At 51.2% G+C, this 14,035-nt stretch overlaps 1 protein-coding gene across 1 annotated transcript in view; it reads left to right on the top strand.

Moving 5' to 3' along the window:
* Positions 1–11,261, top strand: part of ADCYAP1R1 (adenylate cyclase activating polypeptide 1 (pituitary) receptor type I) — a 47,670-nt gene extending 36,409 nt beyond the window's left edge. Inside the window, exons 13-16 of the mRNA XM_006832272.1 lie at positions 4,741–4,821; positions 7,898–8,027; positions 9,550–9,591; positions 11,073–11,261. Of these exons, the coding sequence (XP_006832335.1) occupies positions 4,741–4,821; positions 7,898–8,027; positions 9,550–9,591; positions 11,073–11,261 (442 nt within the window). The remainder of the gene's footprint in view (positions 1–4,740; positions 4,822–7,897; positions 8,028–9,549; positions 9,592–11,072) is intronic.
* The last annotated feature ends 2,774 nt before the right edge of the window (positions 11,262–14,035 follow it).

The raw sequence follows: 14,035 nt of genomic DNA, 5'->3' as shown, positions 1-14,035 counted from the left end.
AGCACTTAAAAACACCAGCAACTAGACTCATGCACATTTAATGCTCACAACCACTCAGTGAATCTGGTGGGATAGGTCATCAATTGTTAAATGTAATCCCCACTTTACAACTGGGAGCTAATTATCAGGGAAGTGAAATGAATCAGGTAGGAAGGAGTGAAGACATTGCTCAAATGCAGGCAGTCTCTTGCCTCCAAGTTTGACAACACCATCATTCCTGCCCTGAAGGAATTTACAGATGGGAAAATGGTGTAAAGTCAGCATTACAAATAGTGTTTCCTGGAAGAAGAGGCCCTGTTGGGCTCCAGCCTATGTAAAGGTGCCCCCTACCCCAGATTGCTTGCAAGACAACTTGCCTTTGAGCTGGGAGGTATCTCTACTGGTGAGGTGTGGGTACTTGGATCGGGCAGGGCATGGTGGGAGAGGGAGATTCCTAATACACAACCAGAGTTGTATGTTAGGCTGAGAAGCCTCTTCAGATCTGCCCACAACAGCTCTCCGATTTTTTTCCTCTGTTTCCAGAACAAATTTAAGCCCGGGAGTCCCCAAGAAAGCCCGAGAGGATCCCCTGCCTCTGCCCTCAGACCAGCATTCACTCCCTTTCGTGTAGGTTGGTTCCAGCTGCTCAGATGATAAAGGGCTTGTCCTCCGTAGACCGAGACAGCGCTCCTGACCCAGCCTCAGAAGGACCTGTTGGGGGCTGGGACCCCTCCAAGGGGAGGGTGGCACTGAGCCATCAAACTCTCTCACCTGACCCTCTTGGTAGAGTGATGCGCTATGGGCAGACTTGGTCAGACCTGGGCAGTGGCCAGAGATAGGACCGAGTCAGGCCCAGGGTTATGGCCTAGCACTGGTCAGACTTGGTCTTGGATTGGGGTTAGGGCTCAGCCTGAGGCTGGGGTCAGAGTTCATGTTGGAGGCAGGGGCAGGGTTAGCCTGTCTTTTGCGGGGAGCAGAGCTCAGAAAGGAGAAGGGTGAAGTTTCAGGGGAGAACTCAATTCCTGGGTTTAGATTCCCAGTGAGTTTTCCCCCACTGCATCCTGGGTCTGGGTTTGGGTCTGGGTGAGGGAGGGGAGAGCCCATCTGTATTTTACTCCCTCTTGGCCCCCCACAGAACAGTCTCCCTGGCCCTTCTACGGGGCAAAGGAAGGAGAGGGGACGACCCTGTGATGTCTGTAGACAGGTTTTGTTGGCACTGTGTGTCAGGAGGGACAGTCCTCTCCTCCGCAGGGCAGGCAAGAGAGGTGCCCACAGCCAGGACCTTGCTCATGAGGCTGCACCGTCCACTTCCAGAGCACCTTCCACCTGCAGCCCGAGAGCACCTCTCTGCACAGCTCCTGTTATAGGTCGGCAGCAGGGAAATGTTACCTTCATTTTTCAGATGGAGAAACTGGGCCAGAGAAGAAAAGTGGTAGAATCTAAGATCACCCAGCTAGTCAGTGGTCAGACAACGCGGTGAGCTCAGGGGCTGGGCTCCCCAGCTGGGACTGGTCCAGGTGTGGTGAGGAGAACAGAGGGCTCGCCCTCCTCAGGGGTGTGGGAGGGATGGTGGGGATACTTCTAAGATCTTCTGGTGTGATGGGAGTGCTTCCCTGGGCACTGAGCTGGGGGATACACAGCAGCTTAGCAATGGGAGGGGTGCCTTATGGAGAACGTTCAGCTGAAACTACAACATCCTGTGCACCTGCTGGGTATCCGGAGCTGTGCTGATCACTAGGATGACCCAGCTGATGACTAGGACCTGTCTCTTGCTGCAACCCTGGCAACCCTGTATACACACACAGGGCACTGGGGTATTCCTGGTGTTTGGCCTGAGACAGAAACAAGGGCCCAGAGAAACCAAGGACCAGATTTCTTGTTGTAGATACGGGTGCTGAGAGCTGGATATGGCTTTGCCTTTCCTGCAGAGACACAGCAAAGCCATGGAAGGACCAGGTCTGGAAACCAGGGCTCCCTGACCTCCAGATGTGGACATGGGTCCTACACCTGCCATGGGATCTTCAGCATTGAGCTTCAGAGTGATGCCCTGCAGTTCCCACCCAGCACCCTCCTCAGAGTTTCTTGTCTTCCCTTGAATCAGACACAGAATTTGTCTCATCGGCTAGTCTACATTTATCTCCATTCCTCTTGATTCAATTTCTCTTCCATTTTCTGTAAATGCTCTGATTTCTCAGGTTCTGGTATCTCTTTCCTTCTCAAGCCTCTGTTTCTGTCTTCTCTGCTCCCATCTTGTTCCACTTTTTTTATGATAAGTCAGTGAAGTAAACCTTATCAGAAAGGGAATGTAAGGGAGAGATCTGGCTCCCCTGAGAACTCCTTAGACTTCTGCTCCTCATTGTAGCCTCTTCCTGCTCTTCCCTTCCAGAGGGAACACTGGTAGCATAGTGGATTATGAGTTGGGCTGTTAACCATAAGGTCAGCAGTTTGAATCTACCAGATGCTCCATGGGAGAACGATGAGGCATTTTACTCATATAAAGATGTATAGCCTCAGTAGTGTGAGTCAGACACACAGCCACCACCACCTCCCCATCAGTGTCACATATACTTTTCTAGGGGACAAGGTTGTCCAGCAGACTTACAACTCATAGAGCTACAGAATGCTTTTAAGAAATCAGAGGAGTCTGCATTTACTATAAAGGTATCCAAGATCCAGGTGGGGCAGAGAGAATCTTGGAACTCAAGAACAAGAGGTTTCAAAGGAAAACAATTGAGGCTTTGGAATTGGGGCTGGGGGCTTAAACTTGTCACATAGGAAGTAGCATGTGGGGCTTAGGGGTCACAGGGTCTTAGACTCTGCTTTCTCTAGTTTACCTAAGCAAAAGCTGAGGGAGTCAGGCCACTAGATGAGAAAGAGAGACTGGCCGATCATACATATTGTGAGCAAGACGGATAATCAGTTTGTGGAATAGAATAGCTCTCATTCTGGAATGCCCAATTAAACCCTTTTGATTGTCAAGAGCTACATATTTGTAAGTGTTGTCTTTATAGGTATATAAAACAGACCTTTGGCATTCATTAAGAACACGTGAAGCAACTTCTCAAATACATGAGTGCCTCACAATGACCCTTGTGAAGCTCTCATAGGCAGATGAATCACCTAGGGATTTTGATGAATCACTAATTCTGAGTCAACAGGTCCAGGTGGCCCCAAGAGTCTGTGTTTCTAACTAGCTCCCAGATGGTAATGATACTGTGGTCCATGCCCACATGATGTCTCTCACTCTTCTGTTCTGTAAAGAGGGGAATGACATCCACCTCTGAGTGCAGTGTGAATTGAAAAGTTCCCTTTGTGACACGAGAAGCGTAAACCTAGCTGAGGTGCAGGGGGCACACATGGGGGCGTTACCTCAGCTTGCTCCATTGTTGAAGTCTGATTTTGATTAGTGCTTCAGTCAAATGACACCTATCCTAGGTCAAGGACCTTCTGGGTTGGCATCACAAATAGCAAGTAATCCATGAATGCCAAGAAGGCCTCTTTTTTTGTGTGTGCGTCTGCTCTCATTGTGACAGAGCCATATCTGAGTTATTCATTCACCAGAAATTCCCAGGAGCCTCCCTGAGGAGAATTTATGGAACAGGTAACTCTGTTTTGAAGTTTGACAAGATGACGCAGCTCACAATCAACCTCTTGCATGTATGTCAGAGAAGGGAAAGGAATGCCCACAGCTTGCGCCAACTTGGGCATCAGCAGGACCATGAAGACTGGAAAGGGTAGGAAGTCTCTGAGGAGATGGAAACTTTGTGTCTCTCCCAATAGACTGAGCTGGACTGGCTCCAAGCTCCCCTGTGGACCCTTCAGAATATGACTTCCTGCTAGAGACAATGGTTCAGTGTTCAGTGAGGCTCCTCAGCCTCATGCCCTGAACCTGTATTCAAGTTTAATCCAGAGCCATCCAGTAGAATACTCCAACATGGTGGCATTATCTTACATCACGTGTCCAGATTGGTTGTTTGGTGGTATGTGGAGTCAGTTCCAACTCATAGCAACCCTGCAGAGGGTTTCCAAGTCTGTAAATCTTTACGGGAGCAGAAAACCACATCTTTCTCCTGCGGAACAGCTGGTGGTTTTGAACTGCTGACTTTGAGGTTAGAAGCCTGACTCGTGAGCACTACACTACCAGAGATAGTACAGGTCTAGTTTAGCTAACGATCATTTTTAAACGTGAGCCTCTATTGTGCCCTGGTGTATGACTAATATTGAGGTGCCTGGAGTTCAGTGTGGTAGGATAGCATGGCAGAAAATGAAGATGTATATATTGACATCCCATTCAGCACTCACAGCCTGAGTGATTCAAGGTTCAGTCAAACCATGCTGTGCAGCTTGTGAGGTTCATGGCATGAATTTCCAGCTGCCCATCTCATTGACTGACCTTCAGCAAAGCCATGCTCTGAGCTTGGAGCTGACCTGGAGAAGCCAGCCTCCAGCTCCCTGCATGAGACCCCAGCCCAGGCCCGACCTTCCAAGTACGTTCCTTATTCCCACCATACCCCACCTACTGGTGGTCATCGTGTGTATTCCAGTGTGTGTCCAAGCACACGTGCACACATTTGGGCCTGCATATCTGTGTCTCGGCCCTTAGTTTCCTCGTTCTCCTACTGCCACGACTGCCCTGACCCCATTTCCACACTCTCCCACCTCTGCCCTCCCCATGAACTGTGTTGACCTAAATCCAACCCAGTTCCTCCACTGTCCTGATGCCCCAGCTGACAGAAGTGCTAATCTTGTCACACCCAGCAGCTGCGTGCAGAAATGCTACTGCAAGCCACAGCGGGCTCAGCAGCACTCTTGCAAGATGTCAGAACTGTCCACCATTACTCTGTAAGTGTGCGTGGCCGTGGCTGTGGCTGGGGCCTCCTGGAGGGAGGGGGACGCATGCTACTGCCACTGCCTCAAGCTTGCGTCCTGCCTGGCTGGAGGCAAGTGAAGAGCAGGCCTGTGCCTCCCAGCCCGACCCATCCCCAACTGTTGCATGTTGACGTTTTGTGTGTCTCGTGAGTTCTCTGCAACCTATGCCGTGGGTGGGAGGGGAGGGTGCAGGATGGAACTGGGACCATTGCAGGGCATTCTGCCTGGGCCCATGCTGAGGAGAAACAGCCTGGTAGCCTCTGTGATGTGTGGCTTTCTGCAAATCCCAACATTCCTCTGAGCTTCAGTCTTTGCAACTGCAAAATAATTTCTTAGAGTCTGAGAACTTGAATTCACTCAATCCAGCTCCCTGCACAGGGTAAGGAGCCAATGGTGTCCTGGCTCTCGTATATTCCAAGTCCACATGAACTCATATAATCCCTACAACAACCCTGTGAGGTGGGCACTTGGATTGCCCCTATTTCGCAGATGAGAAAACTGAAGCACTAGGTGATAAATTCAAGGTCACATGACTGGCAGGGAGAGGAACTGAACCCAGAAGTCCTAACTGCTGTGTCTCTCTGGGGGGGGACCATCAATGTCTACTTGGGAGCCTCTTTAAATAGAGAACTCACTGCCTCCCCGGTAAGCCCATGGTCAATAGGGCTGCCCTTTGCAGTGGAAACTCTTGTTTTTTTGGGGTTCTCTGTCCAGTGGTGGCTTCTCAAGGCAGGAGGACCTAGTGCAAACCTTTGTCATTGTCCTTGAAGACGGATCAGATGTTCCTGTTTCAAGGCCTCTGGTCAGTCTTGAGGTACAGGTCTTAGACCCTGAGCCTTCAAACCCCATTGTCTGCCCCACTGTCCTGTCTATCAGTGGGGCCACAGGAATGGCGTGGGTCCCCAGCAGAAGTCCCTGGTATCTGGGGCTGCTGCAGGGCTGACGAGGAGGGAGGGGACAAGATTAGAACACCTTTTCTGCCAGCCACCACTCTGTCCTGTGCAGGGATAGGGTCTGACCTGGTCCATGCCCAAAGGGTGACTGCTACTCACATTGAGCCTCTTCTGTCCTATGCCACAACAAGAGCTGTAAGGGTTTGGCTTTCTGCCTTCCAGAGCACTTTGCAAACTGCAGGTGCATGTATGTGGAGGTGGTCCAGTTTGTTGGAGAGGAAGCCGGGGCTAATGCCACAGTCACATTGCAAGCCGATGTTCCTTCCTTAGTCCCTTACATTAAGCTTCAAGGCTCCCCTCTACGCAGGACCCCAGAGGAGCCCCAAGATGTTCATAGGAATGAACGTCCAGGGCACTCCTCTTGTTTATTGCTTTAAGCCTATTCCTTCTGCAAATTCTCCCTGCTCACTTCCTGGTGTCAGACACTGGGTTCATGGGAATGGATGAGGCCTGAGCTACCTTCACAGAGCTGGCCTTACTCACGGACACCAAGGTTTCATTTCCAGCCTCTGTGATCCCTGGGTGGCACACACTGTTAAATGTTCCATGTTAACCAGAAAGTTGGCAGTTCAAGTCCATCCTGCAGAGCCTTGGAAGAAAAACCCAGTTATCTACTTGCAGAGATCAGCCATTAAAAACCATATATGAAGTGCAGTTCTACCCTGACACACATGGGATCACCATGAGTTGGAATTGACTCAAGGGCAGTTGGTTTTGGTTGTCTGTTCATACCTTCCTTCATGGAATGGGCATTTTTTGAACATCAAGGTCATGCTCATCTTGGCTGATAAAAGATAGGAGTAGGCACCACTACTGCCCTCAAGGAACTACAGCCCCTGAAAGAGGACGGGCAGACAGGTGGGATGAAAGGGCAGATCTCTAGCCCGTGTCTAGGTCCAGAGCAGGGGCCCGCTCAGAACCTGGCTCCCATGGGCTATGCCTCCTGCAGGCAGTTGATGTCTGAGGCAACCCAGGAGCAGGGGTGAGATGGGCATGCGCCCCACCCCAGGGCCTTCGCAGGCTGAGCTTGGAAGATTCCAGGCCATTCCTCCTTGTTCCCACCCATTGTCCCTTCTCTCTCCCTCCCCTCTCTGTGCCCTTCTCTGTCAATAAACACTACGAAGTCTCGGGTTTCTTATAGATTCATGGTTCAGCTTCTCCAGAACTCCAGAAGATGTGGGAATAACTGAGATGGGGAACAATGACTGTCCCCCACACCCAATTGTCCATCCCTGTGGGACCAGCTGGACCTGGAGTGGGAGACCCAGAAGTCATGATTTTGAGTGGGCAGAAATGGGGTCTCCAACCTTGCAGGGATTCTGGGAGTGCCCTACCTCTAATAGGGCAGGACACAGTTCACATGATTTTGCACACATTTTGAATTTTTAACCTCAGGCCTTTCTGATCCGCACCTGCAATTCAGAACCCCACCCCATTCTGAGTCTAGGAGCCCCTCACAGGTAGGGGAGCCCCAGAAGAGTCAGTCAGGACATGGAGGTCCCATTAAACCTTTCTTCCTCTGCCTCCCATCTCGGAGCAGACATTGTCTCTGACTCACCCATCCCTGGACAGCAGATCCGTCTCATTCAGTTGACAATTCTTCATGCCCAGGATCAACAAGTCCTTTCTTGAATACACTCACTTCCCCTGTCATGAGCTCCTCCCATTGGCCACTGAGTGTCCATCTAGGGCCAGCCTCATACAAACACGCCACCTCTGTGAATCCCTGGGTTGTTTGTAGAGCAGGAGAATTTTACTCTGCTTCAACACCCATCACGTACCTCAAGCCTTCCTGGCACCATTCCTGGGTTTAGCCATAACTTGACTTCACACACTCCACAGTGGATCTTGGAGCTGTATACTCTATAGGATTAGACATGGCTTAAGGGAGGAATGCTCGTTAGTCTGGGCGATGTCCCCTACAGAACAAACTAGGGAAGCCCTGGACCATCTCTCCCAGGCCTCTCATGCTTTCTAGTTTAAGTGCAAATTAGCCCCAGCTCCAAGGGAGAGACGTGGCCTGGATGTGAGGTTCTCCACTCTCTGTCACTCCCCAAGCTCCAGCCCCCAGCAGATGTCTAATTTTCTCCCAACAGACGATTAGCACGCTCCACCCTGTTGCTCATCCCACTGTTTGGAATCCACTACACAGTCTTCGCCTTCTCTCCAGAGAACGTCAGCAAGAGGGAGAGACTCGTGTTTGAGCTGGGGCTGGGCTCCTTCCAGGTAGGCTGGCCTCTGACCTTCTGGTTCTTCTAGAAACTTCTTTCAGTTAGACTCTGGGTCTCTGTGTTCCCACATGTGAAATAAGAGGACTTGAGTAGATGTGAGCTGTGAGGGCTCTTGCTGCTCTCGCTACCCTCTGGGCTCTGATAGGAAGATGCACTAATGTCCGGTTGGTCCTGTGTCTTTATTTGTAAGCCAGGCCACCCTTGGGCAATCGAAGGTGGCACTTCCTTATCCCTCACCAGCTGCCTGGTGCAGTGGCCTCAAGAGACCTGTCCACAGTTTGACTTTGACATGCTAGGCTGTGTATCTCACATCCACTGGACCTTTAGCTTACCCAAATTGTGCTCCCAGAATGGGCCCTGACCACAGACTGCTGAAAGAACTAAACAGGTGGACAAGCAAACAGATGTATCAATAAATGAATGAGCAAATGTCTATGTAGATGGACTGTAGACAGTGAGTGACCAAGTGGGTGAATTGGTGAGAGAATGCATGATGAGGACATGAATGGATGGAGGAGGGGATTCAGGAAGGCAGGATGCCTCTCCCTGACTCAGCTCTTTACATTTCTGCCATTAAGTGCCATCCAGTCGGTTCCGGCTCACAGCCACCTAGTATGGGGTTTCCAAGGAGCAGATGGTGGGTTTGAAACACCAACTTTGTGGTTTGTAGCCGAATGCTTATCTTATACACCACACCAGGATTTTCCATGGTGTGTGCATCCGACTTGAGTCTTCCTTGCCCTATTTTAATTCAAGTCCATTTGACTTGTTTAATGTTCTTAGCCCTACTGAGACAGGGAACTTTTTAGACAAATCCCTGGTCTGGGAGTCAGAAGCTGGGATTCCTTTCTCACTGACAATTTGGGGGGTCTGCTTCGTCATTCCTCTAATGCCTCCAGGTGACAGCTTGGGGAACAGTGATTGTGAGGAAGTGATATGCAACATTCAGGAACATTCTATTGTGTTTGGTGTGTGAGCAAGAGTTCTAAATGTAACAAAGTATATGTAGACTAGCTAAGTATCTACTCTGTATGTTCTGTGTCCAAGAGTCCGGGGTGGGGAGGTGGTGGAGAACAGAGATGGCATAGGTCTGCTGTGTCTAGCAGGGACTGAGGACAAAGAGAAGGGATTCTGCAGGCTCGTTGAGGAATCCAGAGCACAGTAGCACCTGCAGTGGGAACCCAAGCTGTTAGGACTGGGACTTCAGGGGAGGACAGCAGGAGTGTCTCTCATAGACAGTAGGCTGGAACTGGCCTTGGTGGATGGGAAGGCCTGGTGTCAGTGGGGGGGTGGGGGCATGCTTCATGGACCTCCCTGTCTTCATAGAGCAGAACTTGTCCCATCCCACCCCAGGCCCCTGGAGAGGTGTCCCTCATCCCGGTTGTATAGGCCCATGCTACTTCTTTGCTTCCTGGTGCTCCTCCCCTTGTCCCCGCCCCCTCTACACCCCCTGCAGTATTCTGGAAGACTCTTTGCTTGCATTGGTTCTCAGGATGAGTTGTGTCCTCTCTCCCTAGGGTTTCGTGGTGGCTGTTCTCTACTGTTTTCTCAATGGGGAGGTAAGACTCTGGGCCTTTGGTTTCTTAGCAGAGGAGGTGGGGCCATTTAGGGAGCAGCTAGTAGAGTGAATGGCCTGCTGAAACACTGCGCTGAGTTTGCTCCCCAGCTCTTGGGGGCAGGGGAGGGTCACATGGGTAGAGAAGCAGCTGTCCAGATCAGGTGGACTCCATCCACCCTGGGCTCCAACCTCTCCCCTACCCCCACCCGCAGTCCCAGCACCAGGGACAGCATCAGCTCTCCTTTCTGGGGACGGCAAGTCGACTTTCATGGTATGTGGTCACCAGACACACTTTAGTGAGGAGGAGTTGACAGCCAGGAAGAGAAAGGGTCCAGATGTGGTACCCACAGTTCATGAGGTCGTGACAGACAGGAGTAGTGAGTGGGGAGCCAGTCTGTCTCTCCTAAACTGGTGTCTTGGCAGAGTAGGGACTGTGGGGACTTTGAAGAGGCCCTGGGGATAGGAGGTCTTTAACCCTTTAGTGAGGTTTCATTTCCAGAGCTATGGTTTGGGGGCTTCCTTTCAGACCTGTTTGGGGTGATGCTTTTGAGCAGGTGGGGACATGATGAGTGGGATGAGGGGTCACCACAGCAGTGCTTGGAGTGACCTCAGTAAGCCCCGCCCATATCCGAGAGATGTCGGGTATTGTGCTTCCGGAGACCAGCTATGGGAGGGTCATGGAGTGACCAGCCAAGCCAAGACACACAGGGGAATAGTGCAGCTTGTTAAGGGCCTGGTTCGATCCCTCATGGGGATGGCACAGGACCAGCCATGTTTCACTCATGGATTGTCATGAGTTCGAGGTCAACACGACGCCAGATGACAGACAACAGTCAAGGGCCTGCAGTGAGAGTGGAAGGTAGAGGAGAAGGTGGCGGGGTGGATCCACTTACAGCTGGGGAATTCTGCACCCCCTTACCATGCTAAGAGCTACATGGGGGGGACATGTGTACCCAGAGGAGGTACTGTGTAGGGTTTTCTCTCCTGGAATCACATGGGAAGATTTCAGACACAGATACTTGGGTCTTCCCTAAGACATGTTGATGCAGTTGTTTGGGGGCTTGGTCCCACATCTCCTCATCTGGGTATTTGAAAGCTTCCTGGGTTAGTGTAATGTGCAGCTCGTAGTTGATGATGAGTTGGGGATCCTTTCCCTAATCCTCCTGCCCCAAGGAGGAACTACTTCTCAAAGAGCCCCTGGAAGAACACCAGGCTGGAGAGCTTAAATGCCATGAACAGAGGTCCATCAGCCACATGAAGCATTGGGCAGGCTTTGCTCAGACAGCAGTGTGGGCCAAGGGTTCTTTAGTTGGGCTTTGAAGCAATATTCCTTTGGACAGCTGGTCAAACTCTCAACCCATGACTTCAAGCCTGCAGGCTGCACTTGAGGAGTTAGTGGGGAGCAGATAGGGGATGGAGGTGGCATTGGTAGTGTGGCAGCCTTGTGGGTGAAGAAGGTGACTCCCTTGTCTCTTCCTACAGGTGCAGGCGGAGATAAAGCGGAAATGGCGGAGCTGGAAGGTGAACCGCTATTTCACCATGGACTTCAAACACCGCCATCCATCGCTGGCCAGCAGTGGTGTGAACGGGGGCACCCAGCTCTCCATCCTCAGCAAGAGCAGTTCCCAGATCCGCATGTCAGGCCTTCCGGCCGACAACCTGGCCACATGAGCCCTGCCTGCCCCTCCTCATCTCTCCCAGAGCACAGGCGGGCACAGTGGGCAGGAGGGCAGAGTGTGGCCCACGCATGTTTGTGCCTCTTCTCTCCCCTCGGGCAGGCCCTGGTCTGGTAGCTTGGCTCCCCGAGGGGGAAGAGGGATGCAGGGTGCAGACTGGTACTTCCACTCCCTGTTTTTGAAACTGGCCTTTACCCCTATGCTCCCCAGGACCGGACCCCAACATGTATATACTTCTCAAATTTGGAACAGTTGCCACATCCCTTGTCTAGTGTTCCTTCTCCACTCCAGCCAGATCCCCAGCTCAACTACTATGTCTTCTTCAGCCTCAGTGATGTCCCAATCCCATGCGTGAGACTTGTGAGTGGACACTGGACAGATCTTGCATTTGGGCAGCCTGAATGGTGCCTGCCACTCAGCTGTGGCCTCCACATGAGTTGGCTGGCACACCCTGAGCCGGGATCTGCTCTTTCCAGGCCTGGTCCCAGGCCTTGAGGTGCAGCATGGTGGCCAACCTTGGTGACCTGGAGCCTGACTCCTAGATACGGGGGCAGTGGGACAGCTTCAGAGCTCTTCCATTCTGAGACTTCAGCTTGGGCAGGAACTCATGGTCAGGGAAAGAGTTAAGAGCCAGAATTGTGGATCTGATGGGAAGGAGGTGGAAGGAGTTGCGAGATTCTTGGGAGGTGGTCTTCACATCTCCATCATTTTATAACAGCCCTTCCCTTACTCCACATGGACAAGGATTCATCTGGTAGTCTCTCTTCTGCCCCTCCCATTTCCAGCATCAGCTTTAGAAGGTGAGAGGTGGTGGTTCCCAACATGCCCTCCATAGAGAGCTCCCTCCCCATTTCTCTCAAGTCAAAGCCATGACTAGAAAGAACCAATGAACCTTCTGCCTTCCTGTGATGTCAGCGAATCCTGAAGCACTTTCCATGTGCCCAAATCCAGGGCATCTTTGCTCCCAACCTGCCATAGACAATGAGCCACCAAATCCTCCAGCCTGGACTCTCTGAGACTTCTGGACAGTGTGTTTGTGTAGCCTTGACATTGGATCACCAGGGGGTGCTAGAGTGTCTGGAGACGAAACCACCCTGCTGCTGAGGGAAAGTACCCACTCCCCACACCTGCCTTGGCTAGTCAGCTGCAAGTTGTGCAGCCACACCTAAGAATTTAAAATGAGGCAGGACTAGGTTTAGGGAGGATGGAGATGGATGCTGGCTTGTCAGGGCCCTGTGTGTGGGTCCAGGTAATTCCATGTCTGCTGTTGGTGTTTCTGTCCAAATATGTGTGCGGACTTGTTTCATGATCATGTTCTGGAATGTCTGGAGTTTGAAAGGGATCTAAGGGACAGGTGGAAATGTTTCCAGAGTGGCCTTCAAAGGGCTTGACTCCATGGTTTAGAGTTGAACCTGTGTTCTTGGCCAGTAAAGCACAGTTGGATCCAGGTCTTTGACAAAATTAAGGAAGGAAGCTGTCACTTTCCTGATCTCGGGATATGCCAGGGTCCATCCTGAACCAACTTCATCCTGACCCCACTCTTGGAGCCATGTGGATCACCCAAGCAAATGTCCACTGGCTACCTGGCACTTTGGACACTGTTGGAGGCCTGGGTTGCTTGGCAGGAGCCCTGCTTGAGTTTCAGAGATCGGGGATCTGCCCCGATTAGCCTCAGACTGCTTTGGCTATGGACAGAACACTCCAGTTTAAGAGAGATGAGGCACTGACTTGTAATGTTTTGCCAGGCTCTACATTTGTCATTGTCTGGTTTAAAGCCAAGGTGGGCGAAAGGGCATGCATCACTGTGTGTATATTATCTAAAATTGTGATGTGTATATATGTGTGTGTGTTGTGGGGCGGGGTGCTGTTTATTTTCCCATTCTTGGAAATGTAACTTCTGTCTCTTCCTTTAGGACACCACTAGGGAAGCTGATCAAGTAGGCTGTCTCCCAGAGGGAAGGGAAGGGCCAGGTCATGGGCATATGGACAGGTGCCTTGGGCACAATGTGGCCTAGCCAATCACCTGGCTGTGGTAGGGTACCATGATGGGGTGAATAGTAGCCACCTCCAGATCATTGGATCAGCCCTCTAAGGAGGGACCCCATTCCTTTGTCATTGCCCACACTAGCAAGTTTTCTTCATTGTGGAAGAAGAACTCTTAACTTTATGGGTGTACCATCACAAAATGACCCAATCCCAACCCTGAACCCTGAATCCTGTGCTGCTTCCTGAGCCCTGAGCCCTGAGCCTGCATCCTCAGAGAAGTCCCAGTTCCTATTGTGTATTTTTCTGCCTATGAATTACCATCAGCCTTGTGTGTGTTTTGAATGTTCCAGGAGTTTAGGCGGTATGGGGGTAGCATAAGGTCTGGGTATGACCTTGCCCTTTCTGACCCTGTTTCCGAATATGTAAAATGGGCAATAAGACTAGATGGTTTGTACAGCCCATCACATCTCTGGAATCCTCTGTCTAAACACCAGTCTTCGACTCAGAATGGGCCTCTGTAAGGACTGGGGTCTTTTTCTGGAACAAAACTCATGTTGTGTGAAAAAAGCTTGAAGGACATGAGAATGGTAAGGCTGGAGAGAAGCAGGCAGAGTTACCTGGCTCCATGTTTCCAGAGCATCTACATTGCAAAGGGGGTTATTCTTGTTCTATGCAGTACTGAAGAACAAAACTCAAACCCACAGGAGGTTGACTTCTGCTTGAGACAAAGAAAGTTCTCAGCCGTGTCACACCTCTGCAGTCATGAACGGGGTCCTGTGAGTG

Source organism: Chrysochloris asiatica, unplaced genomic scaffold (assembly GCF_000296735.1).
Source record: "Chrysochloris asiatica unplaced genomic scaffold, ChrAsi1.0 scaffold00006, whole genome shotgun sequence".
Taxonomy (NCBI): Eukaryota; Metazoa; Chordata; class Mammalia; order Afrosoricida; family Chrysochloridae; genus Chrysochloris; species Chrysochloris asiatica.
Note: the sequence above shows the minus strand (reverse complement) of the source record. Positions and strands in the feature narration are given on the sequence as shown.